Source organism: Pteronotus mesoamericanus, unplaced genomic scaffold (assembly GCF_021234165.1).
Source record: "Pteronotus mesoamericanus isolate MK-2021 breed Mesoamerican mustached bat unplaced genomic scaffold, CSHL_Meso_final contig_24, whole genome shotgun sequence".
Lineage (NCBI taxonomy): Eukaryota > Metazoa > Chordata > Mammalia > Chiroptera > Mormoopidae > Pteronotus > Pteronotus mesoamericanus.
Window position 1 is genome coordinate 28,505,302 of NW_026555100.1, and position 21,071 is coordinate 28,526,372.

General features: G+C 42.2%; 1 protein-coding gene across 1 annotated transcript; it reads left to right on the forward strand.

Moving 5' to 3' along the window:
- Positions 1-362: 362 nt before the first annotated feature.
- Positions 363-6,246, forward strand: HHEX (hematopoietically expressed homeobox). Its single transcript, XM_054572469.1, has 4 exons — positions 363-783; positions 2,952-3,130; positions 3,340-3,390; positions 5,184-6,246. Exons 1-4 carry the CDS (start codon positions 420-422, stop codon positions 5,400-5,402), a joined length of 813 nt encoding a protein of 270 aa, XP_054428444.1. The 5' UTR covers positions 363-419; the 3' UTR covers positions 5,403-6,246.
- Positions 6,247-21,071: the final 14,825 nt, after the last annotated feature.

Consider the following 21,071-nt stretch of genomic DNA (forward strand, 5'->3'; position numbering starts at 1 on the left):
GGCAAAAATGCCTCCCGGCTGGGCTAAGACTGCTGGAGTCCGCGTTCCCGGAAGCTGTTTCCTCTCGTCTCCCGTGACGGATGCGGTCTTGGGCTTTCTTCGAGGGCGTCCCGGACCAGGGTGCCGGCACTTTGAGGAACGACGGCTGGGAACCGGGGCGCAGGATCCTCGGAGCCCGGGAGCCAGCGAGTCCCGGGGGCGGGGAGCTCGGCCCGCGGGGGCGGGCCAAGGTTGGGGGAGGGAGGTGGCTCCCGGGGCTCCGCGCTATTGGCCGCAGGGCCCGGCAGCAGGAAGGGGCCAGAGAGCGCGGCCCCACCCCGCGGCCAGCAGAGCCTATCGCCGGGAGTGCGGAGCGCGGATAAATGTAGCGCCGCGGCGCGGGCCGGCAGCTCTCCGAGGGTCCGGAGCATAGCGGAACCATGCAGTACCCGCACCCGGGGCAGGCAGCTGCGGGCGCCGTGGGGGTGCCGCTGTACGCGCCCACGCCGCTGCTGCAGCCCGCGCACCCGACGCCGTTCTACATCGAGGACATCCTGGGCCGCGGGCCCGCCGCGCCCACTCCCACTCCCACGCTGCCGTCCCCCAACTCCTCCTTCACGAGCCTCGTGTCCTCCTACCGGACCCCGGTGTACGAGCCCACGCCGATCCACCCCGCCTTCTCACACCACTCCGCTGCCGCGCTGGCCGCCGCCTACGGACCCGGCGGTTTCGGGGGCCCTCTGTACCCTTTTCCGCGGACGGTGAACGACTACACGCACGCCTTACTCCGCCACGACCCCCTGGGTAAGGCGGCTGGGGTCATGGCGGGGCCGAGCGGAGGCGGCGGCGAGGAAGGCGCCACCCGGCAGGTGGCTGCGCCCAAGAGGCGGCGGGGGCGGAGGGGTAGGCAATAGAAAGTTGTGGCAAAAGCGATTGAAAAGCGGCTCTTGTGCGCGCGCGAGGCCAGGAGACGCGGGCACCGGAGGCGCGCGGCCCGAATGACCGCACCATGACTCAGATTGGTTTTCCTGAACCTTGCAGGCGTCGGGGCGCGCGGGCCGCGGCGAGACCTCGGACGCTGCCGCCGGGCTGGCGAGTGAAGGCAGTTTTGGGGCGCGCGTGTCGTCTTGGGTGGGGTCCCCTTAGCTGGAGGGACGGGGAGGGGAGTGCCAAGGCGCTCGGGTCTGCCCCTGCCGGGCAGGGATATTTGCCGGGCCGGGGTGGTTACGGGGCTGGACCTGGTTCAACAAGCTTGTGCAGTGAAAGAGCCTGACCCTTTCCGTTCATACAGGAAATCTTGAATTCTCGATAGGAGTAAATCTGGTTTCAGAAGCTGTTAAGTGTTTTCCTGGCTGCGTGAAGCAGACCCTTCCCCCGGAGTAGTGCACGCTGCTGATTATTTTATCGACATCCTCAATACAGACAAATTCAGGAAACACTCGACTTCTGATAGCCGGGATCCGTTTTTCTGATATTGTTCATTTCCTCTGTGTGGGATGTGACTTTATGGCAGCTAAAATAACCAGTTGCTTCCTTTTTTTTTTTTTTTTTTTTGAGGCTGTTTTGCACCAGTCTGAAGCCTGACGTAAGCAAAATCTCGAAAAAAAAAAAAAAAGTGCCAACTTTCAAAGTGTCGAGGAGCAGGCCTACAGACCGATGGACAGATGGACTGTCGGACACGTCTTTGGAGTAGGAGGGGTGGCGCAGGCACCGTGGGCATATAGAGTTGGCGGGGCTTGTCTTCTCAGTGCGCGGCCTCAGACTTAAGGCACCCGTGATCCGCGCTCCAGGTGGCCCTTGACGCCTCTGGCATCTGAAGCCCCGGGGTAAATAAGGAGACGGGGCTCGTTGCCTTGGGCCGTCAGGGTTTTAAATCTACTCTTTGTTATTGGCAGCGTCTGCAGAGACCCTGCAGGTATCTACCATTTTAATTAATTAACATTTAATGTCATTACAGTGGTACGGCCTCTAGCTTAGTTCCTCACTTTCTTAATTGTTGGAGAGATGGGGGTGGAGGATTATATTTTAGTTCTCTTTTTAAAAAAGTTATTACATAGTTGATTCCAGCCTCGAGGGTTTGGTGCTGCGGCCCGGAGTGGCTCTTTTATCCTCCTGCTGGAGCCGGAGCGGAACGCTCAGCCAGCCCGGCCTGAAGTTGAACGTTTTCACCCAGCGCGCCCTGGGTTTCCTTGGGTTACTGCTGGGACTGCGCAGGAGGAAGCAAAGGGTTTTTCGAGATAGACCAACAGGAAACACATTGACGGAAATGTTGCCATAGCCCACGGGGTGGCTAACTGGCCGCCCCCGCGGGCCGGGTGTGAAATCAGAGGAGGCCGCTGCGCCCTAAATCCAGGATTGGAAGCTCCGCGCTCAGCCTAAGGCGGGCGCCAGGCTCAAGGGCTTCCCGCGCAGCCTGGCCCGTGGTCCCCTGGTTAGGCTCGCGCCATCGGCCGCTGGCCACAAACGCCTTTGATAAGTGCAACGGCCTCGCTCCTCCCCAACAGACACAGGGTATTTGGAAAGTGCGGTTCACTAAGGGAGAAGACCTAGGGATGCAAAAAGTTGTAGATAAATTTGAGAGCTACTGGTTAAAGAGGGTCATGGTATTTTAAGCTTAATCTATAATGGGTGTTCTTTTGGGGATCAAAGGATTTGTTTGTTGGTATCTAGGTGTGATGTTGGTATCTAGGTGTGATGGTTGTATGTATGTTTCTGTGATTGTCCAAGGTGGCCTCTGTGCATATACAGTGTAGGTGTGTGACCTTGGCTGTTTCTCTGTCTCTGGGTATGTGTGAATATTGGTGGCAGTTTGTTGAGTCCATGGGTTAGTGAGCGTATATGAATGTATCTGCTTGGGTGTACTCCAGAGTCCCCTTACCCGCTTTGTCACTCCCAGGGCTGGGTAGGTCTGGGGTCGCCAGGCTGCTCCAGGGCCATCACTAATCACCCCACACCATTCTTGCTGCCCACAGGCAAACCGCTGCTCTGGAGCCCTTTCCTGCAGAGGCCCCTGCATAAAAGGAAAGGAGGCCAAGTGAGGTTTTCCAACGACCAGACTATCGAGCTGGAGAAGAAGTTTGAGACCCAGAAATACCTCTCCCCGCCTGAGAGGAAACGTCTGGCCAAGATGTTGCAACTTAGCGAGAGACAGGTGAGCGAGCCTGGGGCTTGGGACAGGCTCCTGGGGCAGGCATTGCAGGGCGGAAGAGAGGCTTGGAGCCGCTGTGCGCTCTTGCTTGTTGTGCCTTGTTATCCAACTTCTGATGCACTGGTCTGCTCTACAACCCGGTACCTGCTTCCTCCCCACCAGGTCCTTCAGGGTTCTGGACTGGTGGCAAGTTTTCTTTCTTTTTTCTGTAGGTCAAAACCTGGTTTCAGAATCGACGTGCTAAATGGCGAAGACTAAAACAGGTATGGACATGGTTCTGTTTCTATGGAAATAAATATTTTTATCAGGTTATCTCAAAGCAAGGCCAGTTATAGGTTGTATGCAAAAGTCATTTGAGAGACTATTTAACCTCTTCACCTTGATTAAAAAGGCAAATAGTCTTGCTGAAAGTCAGGATGAGTTGCTCAGGTGGCAGTAATGCTAAAAGCACCTAATGCAGTTCCTATATCAATTATGCTTGGGTTTTCACACACCAGCTAGTAAAACTCCTGGCTAATTGTTTTATAAACCCCATATGTTGTTTATCTAATTAACGCAGGAAAGATAAAGTAATTGACAGTAAATGACTTAAGCAGTTATCTTTGGGAGAAAATTGTTTCTTTTATTTACACAGCCATAATAAAACCAGGCAGAGCTCAAGGGTAAATATAAGGAAATAAACACCTTTAAGTCTTGTTTGCACTGTTTTTCAGAAGAATTAAATATCAAAAAGTTTAAAAATTATTTTCTATGTAATGCCGGCTCATAAAATGAATATAAAAACATGTAAGAGACTATCCAAGCCTGTTTGAAAAGTAGCTTAAACTTGCTAACAGTCTTTCTTCCAATGACCTTGTTATGCAATAGGTGATCAAAAGTAAAGGCTAATTCAGTTTTTAAAGGGGCTCTATTAACATAAGGCTAAGGATTTGTTTTTGATGTCCTAATCTGAATGTCTTCTACAAAGTGATCTGACAATTGATGAATTGTTCATTTGCCTGTGTATGCATCGTTTCTAGTAAATAAGATAGTTTTGAAACAATAATACAAAGGGGGAAATTGAAAGCAGTGTGCTTTTTTAAAATATAGTGATCATAAAACGTTTCATTAAAAATGAGATAATGTCACAAAGAACACTTTGAAGCAGGAAATAAAATTCTCATAACTTTATTATTCTGACATGATTACAAATGTTCAGGTTCCCTCTCAATTTCTGACCCTTATACATATATTTGCTACATAGTTGCAAGCCTGGTGAATCTGTTCTATAGTCTTGCTTAAAAAAATCCTTATAATGTTTCTAAGTAGTGTTTATGTCAATTTTAGACAAACACAGGATTAAAAATTCACTAACATTTATTTCTTGGTCAAAAGTGTGGCAGCAGTTTACCAGGGACTTTAAAAACAGAGATACCTATGTAATAAGAGAATATTTTCCAGAAATTTCCCCCAGATTTTAAGTAAGTTGTAATTGTTTCTCTTTCTAGTTGGCAACATTCTTCCAGTTCTGCATTTATGTATTTGCTGTGCTTTTGTAATCTGTTACACATATGTATGTGTGCATGTTTGTGAACATACTTCAGAAAATGGATGACAAGGATTCAATCTAACAATTTTGAAACTTTATCCTTAATCACTATTTAGCATCCATTTAAAATAACGTCTAGAAGACTCAATTGGCAAGGTCTCACTATTTGAAGAATGATGATAATGTGTATCTTCAGTGATCTGATTTCTTTTTCTTCCTAATCTCTTAAGAATCTTGATATCCTGGGTTTGGGCTGAAATTAGTGTTCATTTGACATAATACATTAGAGTTATATTTGTAATTGGTTGTTCTTATTTGGCAAGTGTATAATCTTTCTCTGATATGAAAAGAACTTTCTTCCAAAGGGAGGGGAAAAAAGTATGTATTATATATGTAAAGATCATAGCTAAAAGCAATTGATAAACTTAAAGGGATGGTAGAGGGTGAAAAGACATTTTGATTTAGGTCTCACCTCCTCCTCCGTATTTCATGATCTTAGCAATATCCATTTTCATCCTCTTCATTAAGGAGAACCCTCAAAGTAATAAAAAAGAAGAACTGGAAAGTTTGGACGATCCCTGTGATCAGAGGCAAGACCTGCCCAGTGAGCAGAATAAAGGTGCTTTGGATAGCTCTCGGTGTTCGCCTTCCCCTGCCTCCCAGGAGGACCTTGAATCAGAGATTTCAGAGGATTCTGATCAGGAAGTGGACATTGAGGGCGATAAAAGCTACTTTAATGCTGGATGATGACCATTGACATTGGCACATTCAGAAAACTGGACTGGAAGTAATATTTGCAACAGAAAAATGTCTGTATACACCTGGAAAACTATATCAAAAAGGGAATCAATTTTCTGCTGTTCTGGAAACCTAAAATATTGGATGCACTGGCTAAATAACAAACACATTGAAACCTTAATTTTGACTTAAGGAATAGTTTATATATTGATTTTAGGTTGTACGATATGGAGATTTTTCACTGATTAAACTTACCCCCTTTTTTAAAAAGTAAACTTTTTTTTTCTATTTATAAAAAGTAATTTTGAACTTTTTGGTTAAATTTTTAAATTATAACTTTAAAGATTTTAATAGGCTCTTCTTGGATAACTCTTTTATAATCTTTATTCACTTAATGGAAGACCAAAAGGTACCCCAAATCCAGAGGTATGCCTTTGAAAGGGAGCCCACATTTCAGTCCTGGAATATTTTAAAAGGAAATGTTCTTTACTTTTGTATTATGTTCTTATACTGCTGCCTTAAATCCATAAAGCAGATAAGAGCTCCTCTCCAGGGTGAGTGTGTGCCTTGTGTTAGATATAATTGATAATTTTAAAAATGCTTGTTTTTTGTGCTATCACTTAGTACCTGTTTGACTAAGGTGTTAAGGATAGTGCTGCCCAATTCAAGCAGAGAAACTGACTAAAATTAACCTGGAGATAGCAAGTTAATTAAATGTAAGTAGATTGTGGATATTGTGTTTTATATCAAAATGTTTATAATGTATATATATGTAATTGTTCATTGTAAAAAAAGTTGCTGAAATAGTGTTTTGTTTTTTAAATGCGTAAACTGCCTATAAAATAAATCTGTCGGTGGGCCGACTGACTTTGTCAGACCTCTCGTTCTTTGATTAGAACAAACCCACACCTCTTTTTATACCTGCCTCTTGGTGCCTGCGTGGTGCTGGGCACCGACCCACCAGCGCTGGAGCCTCAGGTGGTGCGTCTCGTTGGGGCTCCTGCAGCCGGGAACACCCGCGAGCGTGGTTCGGTGCAGCGGCCAGCGGTGGGCACCTGGAAGGTAGGTTTGGGCCTTCTCCTGGGTGTTTCCCATGCGCCGGGCGTGTGTGCATCTGGGGCTGCGGGGAAGGCTCGCTCGCCCGTAGACCTGGAGTCCAGCGTGTCGGAGGAGAGACCTGGCGCGCCAGGCGGCGGTGGGAAGAGCTGCGGAAACACGGCTGCTTGAGTCCCATCGATTCACATCGGCCGCTGGGCTGGCCCGGGCGCTGTCCTTGACCAGCTTGAGTCAACACTGCGTCATCCCCTGGCGGCGGAGCTGGGGTTAGGGGGTTTGCTTACAGGGATGGGGGGCGGGTGGCCTGGCCGGGAGGAGCGGGAGGAGCGGGAGGTAGTTCGTGCTAAGACAGCAGTTCTCACGCTTCAGGGAGCTTCAAATGCACCTGCGGAGCTGGCTGTAACTCCTTGCCCGGCCAGTCCCTGGCCACAGCCCCAACTCCAGCCCCAGTCGGAGCCCCAGAGCTTCGGATTTGGTAGGGCTCGAGTGGGACAGGGAATCTGCATTTCTAACAAGTGCTCAGGTGGTTTCAAAGTTGCTGGGACCAAGCTCTGAGAACCACTGTCCTAAGCGGGCTGGAATTCCCCCCTCTCGCCTCCCTCACTTGCGCAGAGGGAGGAAGAGGGAAGCTGGGCCAATCCAAGGTGGTGGGAGCCAGAGTTTGATGGTCGACAGAGAGAGCAGGTCAGAAAGTGGTGTTATGAGGAAAAATGAAAGTGTTGAGGGTGGATGTGCGACTGAGGTGGGCTGAAGTGTCTGACTGGCCCAGGTGTTGCTATTCTGCATCTAGCCGCTTGCTTAGCTGAGCCATCAGGTCCCTGACAGCCAGTAAAATGATGACACCTGTAAGGGGAGACGCCCAGAAATCTCCTCTAACCTGTGCCTCCACGGAGGCCCCCAGGTGTTGTGGAGCTGGGTGCCTCCGGGCAGAGGTCCTGTGAAAGTGGCTGATCAGTGCTGTGGCTCCCCAGACATGCGCCCTCAGGTGAAGACAGAATGAAAAAGTCATTGCTCATAGTGGGTTGTCACATCCTGCCTCCTTGGAATAGCATGTGAATTTAGACTAGTATTGGGTTCTTAGGCAGAGAGGTGTGCATAGGCCTGGAAACTTACAGATTTGAGTTGAAATTTTAGTTCTTGGCCTCATTCTATCATCTGTAGAATGAACATGGTTTAGTTGATTTATATGGCCCCTTCCAGCCCCCAAATTCCCAACTCAGTTCAAGCTCTTTATTGTTTTTCCTATTCTTCCTATCTGCTCAATGTTGGAGCCCAAGGGAGACATCCAGTGGGAGGGTCTTCTTTCCCATCAGCTACAGCCTCCGAGCTCCCTGACCCTGCCTGACAGGTTACATCAGTGTTTCAAAGGTCGTAATCAGTCTCCTTTGAAAATGGGACTGTCTGTATCAGAGTTTGAGAGAATGGGAGGCTTGTGGGCCTAATATTGAATTAAAGCAATCCTGAAATCAGTGTGTGTGTGTTTTGCTCCTGGAGATAACCTCTGGTTAATGTTTATTCTTGGGAATAACTGTATCATGACTATCAAGCAGAAAAATACAGGCTTATGTGTTAATGGACACCAGAAAAGTTGAGGGGTGAAAACTTATTTTAAAGTAGACAATCCCTGAAACCAGGTTTTCCAATTTCAAGATATTCCTAACTCTCTTCAAGTTGCTCGTATTCTGAATCTAAACATGTCCTTAAGAATGAAGAGTGTGTTAACGGAAGGAAGTACAGTGTTCTCAGGACACAGGTTGGCATTAACTGTTTTCTAAAGTGCCCTGTTGCAGATTGCCAATGAATATTTACAAATTCTTGCTACAATCCAGGCATTTTTCATTTGTTTGTCTTTTGGCTATTTCATGTTGAAGCAGCATGTATGACCTTTATAGCACAACTCCTGTCTTGTTTTTAACTCTTTTTATCAGGAGATTCAACTTGAAAATGGTTATCATTTAGCAGAAAGACAAACAGAAAAGCACATTTTTGTAAGCAAAACGTTAATGATTGGAAGAATTGCCCTAATTTCACCATGACAGTGTGTGATTAATCCCCTGGGTCATGTACTTATATTTTAAGTTATTCAGTTCGTTGGTCTTTGATATTTAGAACCCTTTCTAACTTAATAGGATATTGATTTTGTTAGATGATGTACTTTGACTCTTTAAACAACATAATTTTTAGAGATGACTAGCCTGTTGTGTAGTATTTTATTTAGAGAGCTATTGTATAAGGTTTCCTTTTCTTAGTTTTTATGGTTTTCTCAGGGTGAAAGCTGATAAGACATCTTGTGGGAAAAGAGGAAACCATCTCTGATAGTGAAAGTATTCTCTTTCAATACTTCTGACAACCCTATTTTTTTTGTGTGTGTGAGTGTGGTTTCATTGATGTGAATATTCATTTTAGTTAATGAGGACAGGACAGGGATTCAAGAAAATGTATTTGGACTTGGGGGCAAATGCATTTTGCTGGGGACAGACTGCACTTACCAAAATTTCCATTCCAGCTTTGCTGCCTTGTAGAGGATGACACAAACTCAAAAGCTCACCTTTCTGATTTTTCTTTAAAATCTAATAATGATCCTTTAAATCTGTGATTGGAGGTGATATCTATGTGACTACTGACATCATGGGACAGAATGTGGAAAACCAAGCAATCACCTAATATGCTTCTAAATCTTAGGCTAGGAGTTTGGTATCTTGTAGTAAAAAAAAAAAAATCTTTTTTAAAATAGCACTTTTTAAAAAAGACTTTTAAAAATTGATTTTAGAGAGAGAGAGAAACATTGATTTGTTATTCCACTTACTTATACATTCATTGGTTAATTCTCATATGTGCTTTGACTGTGGATCCAACCCACAACCTTAGCACAACCTTGGCACAATGGGGGTGACGCTCTAACCCACTGAGCTACCCAACTAGGGTAAATAAAAATAATCGTAACAGTTACTTTTCATTCCTTTGGCTTTCATGATATTCCAGCTGGACTCTGTACTTGTCTAATCTAATTTTGTCCCCTGATACATTTTTTGGTATTGTTGAATTCAGATGAGAAGCACTTTGGAGATTCCTCCCACTCACCAAAAAACAGAACAGGAGCTACCCCTTCAGATGGGGCTGTGGGGAAACCCTACCTCAGGAATGACGCCTTTGTGGATGAGAGCAGGGCTGGAAATAAAGTAAAGCAGTCTCCCTACACCTCTCTTGCTGGTTGTGGACCTTGGGAAACATGAGTTCTCAGTCTCATTTCAGTACCTCAGTTCCTTAGAGAGGTGGGCGACTCAACTGAGAGGAGGTACCAATACCTGGCACACCGTCAGCACCAAGTGTTCACCAGAAAAGCTAGAAAGCCCCCACTGACTCTTCATTTGAGGCAGCTTTTTGATTCCCAGTGGCAGACGGGGAAACCTCCTCAGTCAGATGTACACAAATCTCTCCAGACAATAGAGAGGACTGTGGGGAGGAGACCTTGGAGCTGGCAAAGGCATTTCCTGTCTGCAGAGAATCTTGACTTTGGAGTATCCGGCGGTCACCACAAAGTTTTCAAGGTGGCTGATCCCTATCCTGTGTAGCTACTTTAAAAAGAAAAAAGAAAAAAGTCACTGCCAATTTCAAGCAATTTTCCAGGTGAAAGCCAATAAGACAGCTGCTCACTTTGAAAAAATTTTTAAGCCTATTTTTTAACCATTAGAGTCTTTTCTAATTTGGAAGGGGAGTTTGGGAACATTCAAAAACCTTAAATATTTAAAAAAAAATCTCATCACTTTCTAAACACTACTACAAGAAAGGGTTAAAGGGCTAAAGGTACCCCTGCCCCCATTCACAGTCACTTGCTGGAGGAGAAATGCCAATCAAGTCAGTCTCCATGAATCTTGTTTATGTTTTTCTTTTGTAGTTGAATTATGCTCTTTATCCTTCCTCACCTCTCCACTTCTTTTTATTCATCTCCCTTCTCCTCCCCTCTCCCCATCTTGGGATTTCTTTTCCTCATTCAGTTTATTTCCCCATGAAAAATAGAAAATGAGTAGTTTGAACTCTTCAGACAGCACAATTCAGAAAGCTTTTCTTCAGATACATAGAAACATTCAGCTTTCAGGTAGAAGTTCTAAGTTTGAGGGAGAGGTTGTTGGAGTCCTAATACACTGCCCCCAGCCCTCCAAGGGCAGCGACAATACTAATGGAAGAGTAACAATAACACTTGTCTGCTTAGGGGTCAGGCCCTTGGGAGCAGCGGAGTATAGCGGAGCTGACCGGAGATGCTGCTGTAAGGTGCAGGCACAGCTGGCTCTGGCAGGGCTTCCCAGAGGCCCTTCCTGCAGAGAAAGGAACTGGAATGCTATTCTGGGGAGAGGGCTGGTCGTGTTCGTAGACCTGGAGGTGAAAGAGGGCAGAGAATAAATGTGACTAGAATCTTTCGAGGTTTTTGCGTTTCAGAATTGGAAGAGCAGATTATGGACAGCTCCCCTCCTCCTTTATTCACACAGATCTCTTGCGTGTGCATTTGCAGTTCCTTCTATCTGAAATTTTCTTCCCCCAGCTGGTCTCCCTGCTGGCTTCCTTACTTCCCTCAGCCATGGCCTTCCCTAGCCGTCCTATTTAAAATCACAGTCCTTTCTCTCTATTTCCCTCCCACAACTTACTTTTCTCTGTCCCCCTTATAACAACTGGATATACTATTTTTACTTATTTATTACTTATTTCTCCTCATTGAAATGTTAATGCCATGAGGGTAGGGATTTTTGTCTGTTATGTGCATTGCTGTATATTTCTCCAGCCTGACACATAATAGGTGCTCCATTAGGATGTGTTAAATGAATGAATGAGTGAACATATATTGAGTACCTAATATATATTAAATTTTATGTAAATCCTTCACATACTTTATATCACTTAATTCTCATTATAACCCTAGGAGGTAGATACTGTCATCAGCCTCATTTTCCAGATAAGGAAACTGTCACTGAGAAATTAAGCCCAAGACATCAATTACTCTACTTGGGACGGTATCAAGTCAGGTCTAATTCTAGCTATGAGAAGAAAGTTGAGGGCTTTTGTTCAGTTTATGCAATTTTTTTCCCCTAAATTCAAGTCTAGCATTAAATCTGGAAGGGATTATGATATAATATAGGGGATATTCAATTTCTGTGTATGCAGCACTTTAATCTACTACCTTAGGAAACTAATAAACTGACTGCATTATTTCCAGTTTTCTGGGGAAATGAGCATTATAAAATATGCTTTATATCTTTCAAAGTGTTAAAAAAGAAAAGACTGCCTCTGGTCCATGTTATTTGGTGTTTCTATTTTATAAACTAGTATATTTTTTCTTCGTCTGACCCACTGATGCATGTTCCACAGGGCCTATGAACATTCAGCCGCGCAATGGCTTACGCTGGTGTTCCTGGCATCTAGCACTGCCTTTGGCAAGCAGTAAACTTTTAATAAATACTGTGCTGCAGAATGAAAGTGAAAACCATGTGCCCTCCCCAGCATAGAGGAGAGACATTTCCCTCCCTCTTTCAGCCTTACATTGTCATTCTATTTCCTATTTCGTGGCCACCAGAAACACAGCTTCCCTGGATGGCCCCAAGGAGCACAGCAGAAGGTACAAAAGGGGTTGCAAACGCAGAACAGGGAGTCTTTGCTGGGCTTGGGCATGGGTGTGGCCAGGACATGTTTAGGTCTACTTAAGCCTACAACCACTAAAACATGTTCCTCCCCCTCTTTGTACTGACATGAATTTTAAGAGGAAGTGCTTCTGTGGGTTTATATTGGCCATCTTTCCTTTCAGATTTGGCAATTTCATTCCATTTCCAATCCACACTTCTCAATTTCGATCAAGAGTCTTATTTACTTAGTTTTCTGAAAAATGATGCTATCTAGGGTAGCCTGTTATTACCACTATTTTTATCAGCATCATCCATTGAGCAAATGGAAGCAGGAAATCCAAATAATTTTAAATGATTTCTGGAAGTATCTCACGAATTGCGAAGACACAAAAGTAGATGGAGCATAAAATATGTTTGCTTCACACTCTGGTTCAAAGTTTTAGCTTTCCTTAGCAGCTCATGGAATCTGAATCTGAATCGTGGAATCTACAGGCTTTCCATTCATTGTAAATGAGACCAGACTAATTCAATACATGTTTAAAAAATGGCTCCTGGGTGCAGGTGCAGATGTCCAGAGGAAGTAGTTTTTTAGACACCTGCCTCCCATATGTTGACTTGATGATACGTAGATGGAAGGGAGTGAGACAGCTTCGACATATGAAGCTGTTGATTAGTTACTTGAAGGTAAAATTTTTGGCTTCACCAAGCAATTACCTGATCTCGTGAAGGTTTTTAAAATCCTCTAAATACCATTCTGCCTGAAGCAGCTGCCCCTTGTGTAGATGTTATTTCAGGCAATAAGAAAAATACAATGCTGAGGATAGCCAGGCAATTTAAACCTGTGATTTCTGGAATATATTTTTCTGAATCTTAGCCATTATTTAGCATTATCCATCTTGTCTGGGAATGGAACACTAAAATATATTTACATTTGGATAGTATTTTACTTTTCAAAGTATTATGGTTACAAAATACGTATTTTTTAACAAAATTGTTTTTAAAATGTCAATTTAATTTTTAAGGAAACTTACTACAGTATAACTTACATACAAAAGAGTTCACAAATTATAGGTGTGCGACTCACAAAATGGATATACCATTTAACTGGAATCCATATGATGGCATTGAACTACTGGACCCCTAAAAGCCTCTTAGTCTCCCACCCCCACCCCAGGCCCCTGCCGCCATTGCCTTCCCAAGGGAAAGCACTACCCTCACTCCAAACAGCACAGATTCATTTGCTGGTTTTCGTACTTTATCTAAATAGAATCATATGGTATGCCCTCTTTGGTCTCTGGCCTCTTCAGTTTACTTTTTTGTTGGTGAAACACATTCATGGTATTATGTGATGTTGTTTATTCATTTCAGCTGCTGTGTAATAGTTCATTGTGTGAATTTCTACTTTAAATAATCCATCTGAACATAAAAACTATACTACAAAATTTCCAAGCATCTAAAAACAACAATGCCCTGGCCAGGTGTCTCAGTTGGTTGGAGCATCATCCCATATACCAAAATGGTTGCAGGTTCAAGCCTTGGTCAGGGCACACACCTAGGCTGCAGGTTCGATCCCCAGACGATTCCAGATTAGGGCAAATATGGGAGGCAACAGATCACTGTTTCTCACATCAATGATTCTCTTATCAGTGTTTCTCTCTCTCTTTCTTTCTCTCCCTTCTCTTTCTCTAAATCAATAAACATATCTTCAGATGAGGATTAAAAATAGATAAAAAAATAAAAACACTAATGTTTTCACATATTATAACCAAACACTTATTTCTCAAAAGACATAATCCATATATAATTCCAAGACTCCTAGATACACCAAAGGAAAGCAGGCAGAAAGACCAAGAGCTTCATTAAGAAACGAAAGGCTACAACCTCTTGCATATTAGGAGAGCTAGGAATATCAGTAACTAGGAGAATATCTATTTTTTTCCATTTGGGGGTTAAATTTTAAAAATTATTCTGTAGACCACATTCCATAATGTATCTTTTATACATTGTTGTTCATGATAAGAAAGCTAAGTAAGGAGTCAAAAAAGAATCTCAAATTTAATTTAACTCAGGACATAAGATCCCTGTGTAGTTATAGTATTTTTAAGCAGTAGTTTTGGGAATTTGGTTTGCAACCTACTCCACTTTTATGTTCCTGTTACTTGCAGTTCATAGTTATGAAGATGCCATGAAAAGATGGCCTGGCTTTGACTCCTGGATTTGCTGTTAAGTAGCAGTGTGACTTTGGATATGTCACCTACCCTCTCTAAGTCTGTCTCTTCATCATAAAATGAGGGGCTTCGACTGTGTCATCTTTAATGTTGCATTTAACACTGAGATGCTATGATTTTCTGCTCTATGAGGTCTGTCCAGAAGGTATCCAGCCATGTAATATGAAAAATAAGAGACATTTATTGAAGAAGATACAAGATACAAGAAATATTGTACATAGAACAATGACTCCTCAGGCCCCTTCAAAGTAGGCACTTTGGGACCTCACACAGTTCTCCCAATTGCCATCAGTTGCCCTGTTGTATTTTCCTGAATCTCATTGATGGTCTGAAATCTCTTATCTTTCAAAAGTGACTTTAGTTTGGGGAAAAGCTGGAAGTCTAGGCTGTAAGGGGGCTGAGTCACTGGGGTGATTTGATGTTTCACTAAAAAACTCTGCATGAGACACGATGCATGAGCAGGTGTGTTGTCATGACGAAGCTGTCAATCACCAGTTTCTCATAGTTGCGGCCTTCTGAACCATCTGAATAATTTCCACAGAGGAATGTTCAAGCTTAATGCAAAATTTGATGCAGGTACATTGCTCTACTCAGTCATTATGAATGCGATGACCACACAGTACACATGCTCATTCAACGGCGTCTACTGCCCCCACTGACTACTACAATGAAGTTGTCATTGTTCACACATGCGCATTCCAGTCCACTCTCCCTGGCTGCCAGGTTACATTGACCTTGTGCAAACTGTTCTTGTTATATTAACAATAGCTGGACTTTTGTATTCTTTAGCAAGATATGGTCCAGACAGACTATATCTTGCTAAACAATACAATAATCTCTTAAATGTCAGTGGTTATGCATTTGAAGAGTTGAGGGGGTGCAGGGAAACTCCCATTTCACTGGCCCCCTGGTCTCAACTTCCTGAGGTGGGCTGCTTCTTACACTTGCAATCAGCTCTAAGGTTGAATCCGGGTTCAGCCTCTGTCAGAGCTAATGATGGCCCGCCCTATGGAAGTGTTCTAAGGTAAAGCATTTCTAGTACTCCCCAGGCTGTGCATCTAATAATAGAGTATTTAAGTGAACACTAGTGTTGATTACAACTCTTCTGTCAAATTAGTAAATTAATTTAACCATTAATTCAGCAAACATCTATTGAATACCTACTATGTGCCAGGCACTATGAGAGCCACTGGGGATATAAATTTGGCTAAGACAAAGTAACATAAATTTGGAGACCAGAGAAAACATCCTTTGAATTTCTAATATTTCAAGACAAACCTAGTTTTATTACAAGAATATTTATGATTTGCTTGCTATATAACAATACTGTTTCAGTTCTTGAGTTATTCTTTACAAAAGCTCTTAACCAAATAATCTACAGTAAAATATTTACTAACACATGGGCATTCCAAAGTTCTAAATAACCAACTAAGGCAACGCTGATTATAGGATTTCTCCACCAGTGCCCTCTATTTGCCTCATGGGACTCATGTACCCACTTCATGCCCAGCTTTGGGTGGTTTGAATGACAGCTCACTTGACGTCATTCTTAACTCATGACATTATCTAGAATCCCACACCCAGAACTGTCACCTCTTCCTCACCCACTTCCTTCCTTTCTCATTGGTGCTGTGCATCGGCCCCCAGCCCTGCTTCCATCCAGGTGACTCCACCTCAGAGGGTGTGTGGTTGGTTGGGTCTTTTCCTTCCTCCTCCAGCCCCTCCCTTACTTACTTTTCTCATCCTTCTCTTTCTTTTATCTTATTTGAGGCCAAAAATCCTTCAGGTAGAGTTGAAGAGAGTCAAATTGGGTCAACAAAATGCATCTTTTAGGAAAGGGAAAATTATAATTCTTAAAGGAAAAATTAGGGGAAGTGCTCAGAAATGCCTGGCAATCTTCAAAGACCCCTTCTACCGTCATCTGAAGGTGGTTTTAAATCAACTTTGTTTTCTGGTTTTATTACTAAAATTATGACAGTTTGTATTCTCCCTTGTAGATAAGGGCTATTTCCGTTATATAAGGATTGAATAGGCTTCAGTGTACTACACCAAAACCTGGTCTCTTTTTAAGATTTATTTTATTTATTTTTAGAGAGAGGGGAAGGGAGGGAGAGAGAGAGGGAGAAACATCTATGTGAGAGAGAAACATCAATCAATAGGTAGCTTCTTGTATGTGCCCAGACTGGGGACTGAGCCAGCCACTCAGGCACATGCCCTGACTGGGAGTTGAACCAGGCAACCTTCTGCTTTGCAGGACAACACTCAACCAACCACATGAGCCACACTAGTCAGGGCCAAAATCTGGTCTTTTTAATCTATTTATCTATTATCTATCTATCCATCTAAAATTATGTTAATTTTTCTTTGTTATTAAAGTCGTACATTCTCAAAATGAAATATTTGCAAACTAAAGAAGGTATATAGAAGAAAACAGCAACCACTCATAATCCCACCATTCAGGGGTTAAAGTCAATGCAAACTTTCAGACATCTCCTTTCGTTGTTCTTCCCTGCATGTTCACACAGGGTGGGCAAAAGTAGGTTTAGTTGCCATGTGGAAAATAATAATACATTAATAAATAATTAGGGGAAAATAAACTATGTTTCATGTATTCACCACTGTAAACCTACTTTTGTCCCACCCTGTACAACTAATAATTTTAAATTTTGACACTTTTCATCTTAAAATTATTTTCGAACAGATAAAAAATGGTTACAAATGTAAATAATACAAAAAGTAATATAATAAAAGGTAAGTGTCCTTCTCATCCTTCTCTCCCTGCCCCTGGCCACCTAATCTACTAGCAGAGGCAATCTCTTAGTGATTTCGTGGGTGGCCTTCCGGCAGGGGCTATGCAATCCAAGCACACTTGTAAGGGCCTCCTCCTCCTCTGTCCCAATACAAATCATGGCGTGTTATACATTCTTTTCTATATCTTGTATTTTTTCACATGGCAATAGATCTTGAAGACTGTCCCATATCAGTATAAAAAGAGCTTTTCTTTTTTGGGAGGAAGGGGGATGGCTGGATCGAATTTCATTTTATGTCTGAATTCTATCTAATTTGATGTACATTTATGTTGTTTGCAGCCTTTTGCTATTACAAACAATGCTACAGAAATATCTTATATTTCTGTAGCGAGTCACTCCTGTTCTAGCATATCTAGGACAAGTTTCTAGAAATGGAATTGTGAGTCAAGTGGTATGTGCATTCTTTATCTAGCTGGATATTCCCAATTCACTTCCTATGTTTTATCATAATTGAGATTATTCTGAACATGCAGTTTAAATGTTTTCCTTTGTAAATATCATTTCAGTGGTTGTATAATGTATTCTTATGTCATGATTCCATAGTTTCTTAATTCTCTTATTGTTGGGTTGTATAATATTGTTTTGTGTTACCAAATTTTCTAAAATGAGTACAGTTTACCTCTATTTCACTTTAATTTCTCCTAGAGTATACTTACAGAAAATTATTCATTGAGCCAAAGGGGTGAACATTTGATATATAGTGTGAAATTATTTCCCGGGATAATTCTATTAATTTATATTTGTAGAGAACAAGGCCCATTTCACCATATCTTTACTAACAGGGAGCACTGCTTTCTAATCTTTCTTAATTGTATAGGAGGAGAATGATATAATTTTGTTTAATTTTTTAATATTAAGAAATTGAATTATTTTATACACAATGCTTTATTTCTTTTTCTTCTTTAGCATATTGTCTTTCATGTGTTAGTCCTTTTTTATGGATTTATTTGGACTTTTTATATTCGGGGATATGACTTTTCATCTATGAAGGCCATCATACTATGGCCTTCGCATACATTATGTTATATAATTCATGTGGCAACTCTGTAATATAGATATTAATATCCACATTTTACAGGTTAGGTGATATGACCAAGGTTACCAATCTGGTAGTAGATCTAGGATTAATCTAAGGTTATCTAATTCTAGAAACTACTTTCTTAAGAATTATATATTACCGCCTCTGTCAAAGATTAGGGACCAATGGGGCTTGTTAACATTGCTTTCTTTAAGTAAAAGATCAGAAATCTACTTGTACTGGTAACCCATGATCAGGCCAACATGGTAAGAGATATACTGAAACCCATTTTTTCCTTTCACATTTAGTACTTGATTTTTCTAAGGTTCGTGACTGCGCAGACAGTTTTGCATCCTCCTCTGCCTTCCTCTTTTTGTGATCTTATTTTTTCAGATGGATGTTTTGAGGTTATTTTCTATTTTGAGGAAATCACACAAATCTGATTTATTATCACAACAGCTCTCAAGTGGTTCCTGTTGAAGCCCTTTACACTGTCAATACTATAAGCTCTTGTCAGCCTCCTTCACTGGACAGGAAGCTACGGAGTATGGGTGACACTCAATAATGTATTTTGAACTACATTGTTGTAGAAAGAAATCTTAACCTTCTTAAATGTACCAATGCAAATACACAAATGAAGATTTTGCCATTGTAAGTGAGCATGACATTAAAAGCAAATACATGATACGTGTTATGTTGACAAGCTGTTTCTACATCTTTGAGTCAGATCCTGTCTACCAGCCTATCATCTATCTAGTTTTTTATAATTTACGTTGAGTACAATTTACTCTTTGCTGTATACTTCTATGAGTTTTGACAAATGCATGTAGTTGTATAACCACTGCCACACTCAAAACAGAGGACAGTTCCAGCACCTTGCAAAATTCCCTCCTCCTTTCCTCACCCCCAGTCCCTGGTAACCAGAAATTTGTTCTCTGTCCCTATAGTTTTGCCTTTTCTAGAATGTCATATAAATAGAATCACACAGTGCATAGCCGTTTGAATGTGGCTTTTTTTCACTTAGCAGAAGGCATTTGCGATTCATACATGTTCTTACATTGGCTAATAGTTAGTTCCTCTTATTCCTGAGTAGTATACCATAATATGAATGTGCCACAGTTTGTTTATCCCTTCACCACTTGAAAGACATTTGGGTTCTTTCCAGTTTTTGGCAATTACAAATAAAGCTGTTATAAACCATTCACCTAAAGGTATTTGTGTGAACGTTAAGTTTTCACTTCTCCTGGGTAGATGTCTAGGAATGGGATTCCTGAGTTACATGATGAATGCAGGTTTAACTTACTGAGAAACTGACAAACTGTTTTTCCATCCCTTAGAACAGCTGTAACAAATTCCCACAAACATGATGGTTTAAAACAACAGAAACCTATTCTCTCAAAGTTCTGGAGGCTACAAGTCCGAAATCAAGGCGCTGGCAGGGACACGCTCCCTCTGAAGAAGACCCTAGAGGAGGACCCTTGTTAGCCTCTTCCTTGCTTTGGTGGCTCCTGGAATTCCCTGGCACTCCTTGGCTTGCAGCTGCAACACTTCAATCTCTGTCTCAATCTTCAATGGTCTTCTCTTATGTGATTCTCTGTGTCCACTCCTCTTCTTTTAAGGACATCAGTCACTGGATTTAGGGTCCATCCTAATCAATTATGCCTTCATCTTAATTAATTATACCTTCATCTTAATTAATTATATCTGCAAAAACCTTTGTTCCAAATAAGGTCACATGCTGAAGTTCAATCCACCCCAGTGGCTGTACCATGTTGCATTGCCACCTGCAGTATTAAGAGAGTACCACTTGGTCCCAATTCTCATAGCACTTATTATTGTCAATTTAAAAAAAATATTTTATTTATTTATTTTTAGAGAGAGAGGAAGGGAGGGAAAAAGGGAGAGAAACATCAATGTGAAAGAGAAACATAGGTTGGCTGCCTCTCACACGTGCCCCGACCAGTGACCCAACGCACAACCCAGGCATGTGTCCGGACTAGGAATGGAACTGGCTACCCTTTGCCTTGTGGGATGATGCCCCGGCAACTGAGCTACCCTGGTCAGGGCTATTGTCAGTTTTTAAAAAAGCCATTTTAATAGGAGTGTAGTGGTGTCTCCTTGTGATTTGAATATGCATTTCTGTAATGACTAATAATGTTGAGCATCTTCTCATGTACTTATATGCTGTTTGTAGACTTTCTTTGGTGACGTGTCTGTTCAAATATTTTCCCCATTAAATTATTTTTCTTTCCTTTTTATTGAGTTTTGAAATTTTCTTTATATATTCTGGATATAAATCCTTTGTCAGATATGTGATTTACAAATATTTTCTTCCAGTCCATGGCTTGCCTTTTCATTCTCTTAACAGTATTTTTTGTAGAACAATATTGTAAAATTTTGATGAAGTCCAGTTTCTCATTTTTTAATTTTATAGCTCATACTTTGAATGTTGTATCTAAGAACTCTGCCTAATTCAAGGTTATAAAGATCTCTTTTGTGTGCAGTTTTAACACAGTAAAGATTGAATTTGGTTAAACAGTAAGTTGATTTGAGAGAAAATGTTTGGGTTCATTAGATATTGTAAATAGATTAATTCAGCTGAATTATTTGATGGCCCATCATTCAAACGATGCCTTCAGGACTCCGTCTTCATCTCCCAGCTGCTCCTTTGTTTGAACACAGAGGCTTTCTTCTCAGCCAGGTCTCTTTTCATAGTTGGCAACTCCAGGCTTAGCAACTTCGGAGACAGAATTTCTTTTCCCCAGTGGTTACATCAGAAGTCCCAGGACTTTCTCTCATTGGACTGCCTTGGTGAACATGCATTTCTCTCTGAACTGATCATGGCAGCCTGGAGATGGACTACGATGATTGGCCAGGCCTTGGTCATGTCCCTAACCCTGAAGACAGGGATGGAGAGGGGTCAGCCCCACCTGAATCACATGAGTTGAGAATGGGTA

Bases quoted from the DNA above. Each gene is read 5' to 3' on its own strand.
- HHEX (XM_054572469.1), top strand. From the start codon at position 420: ATGCAGTACCCGCACCCGGGGCAGGCAGCTGCGGGCGCCGTGGGGGTG. The intron at 784-2,951 runs GTAAGGCGGCTG...TGCTGCCCACAG, and splicing joins ACTCCGCCACGACCCCCTGG to GCAAACCGCTGCTCTGGAGC. The intron at 3,391-5,183 runs GTATGGACATGG...CTCTTCATTAAG, and splicing joins AATGGCGAAGACTAAAACAG to GAGAACCCTCAAAGTAATAA.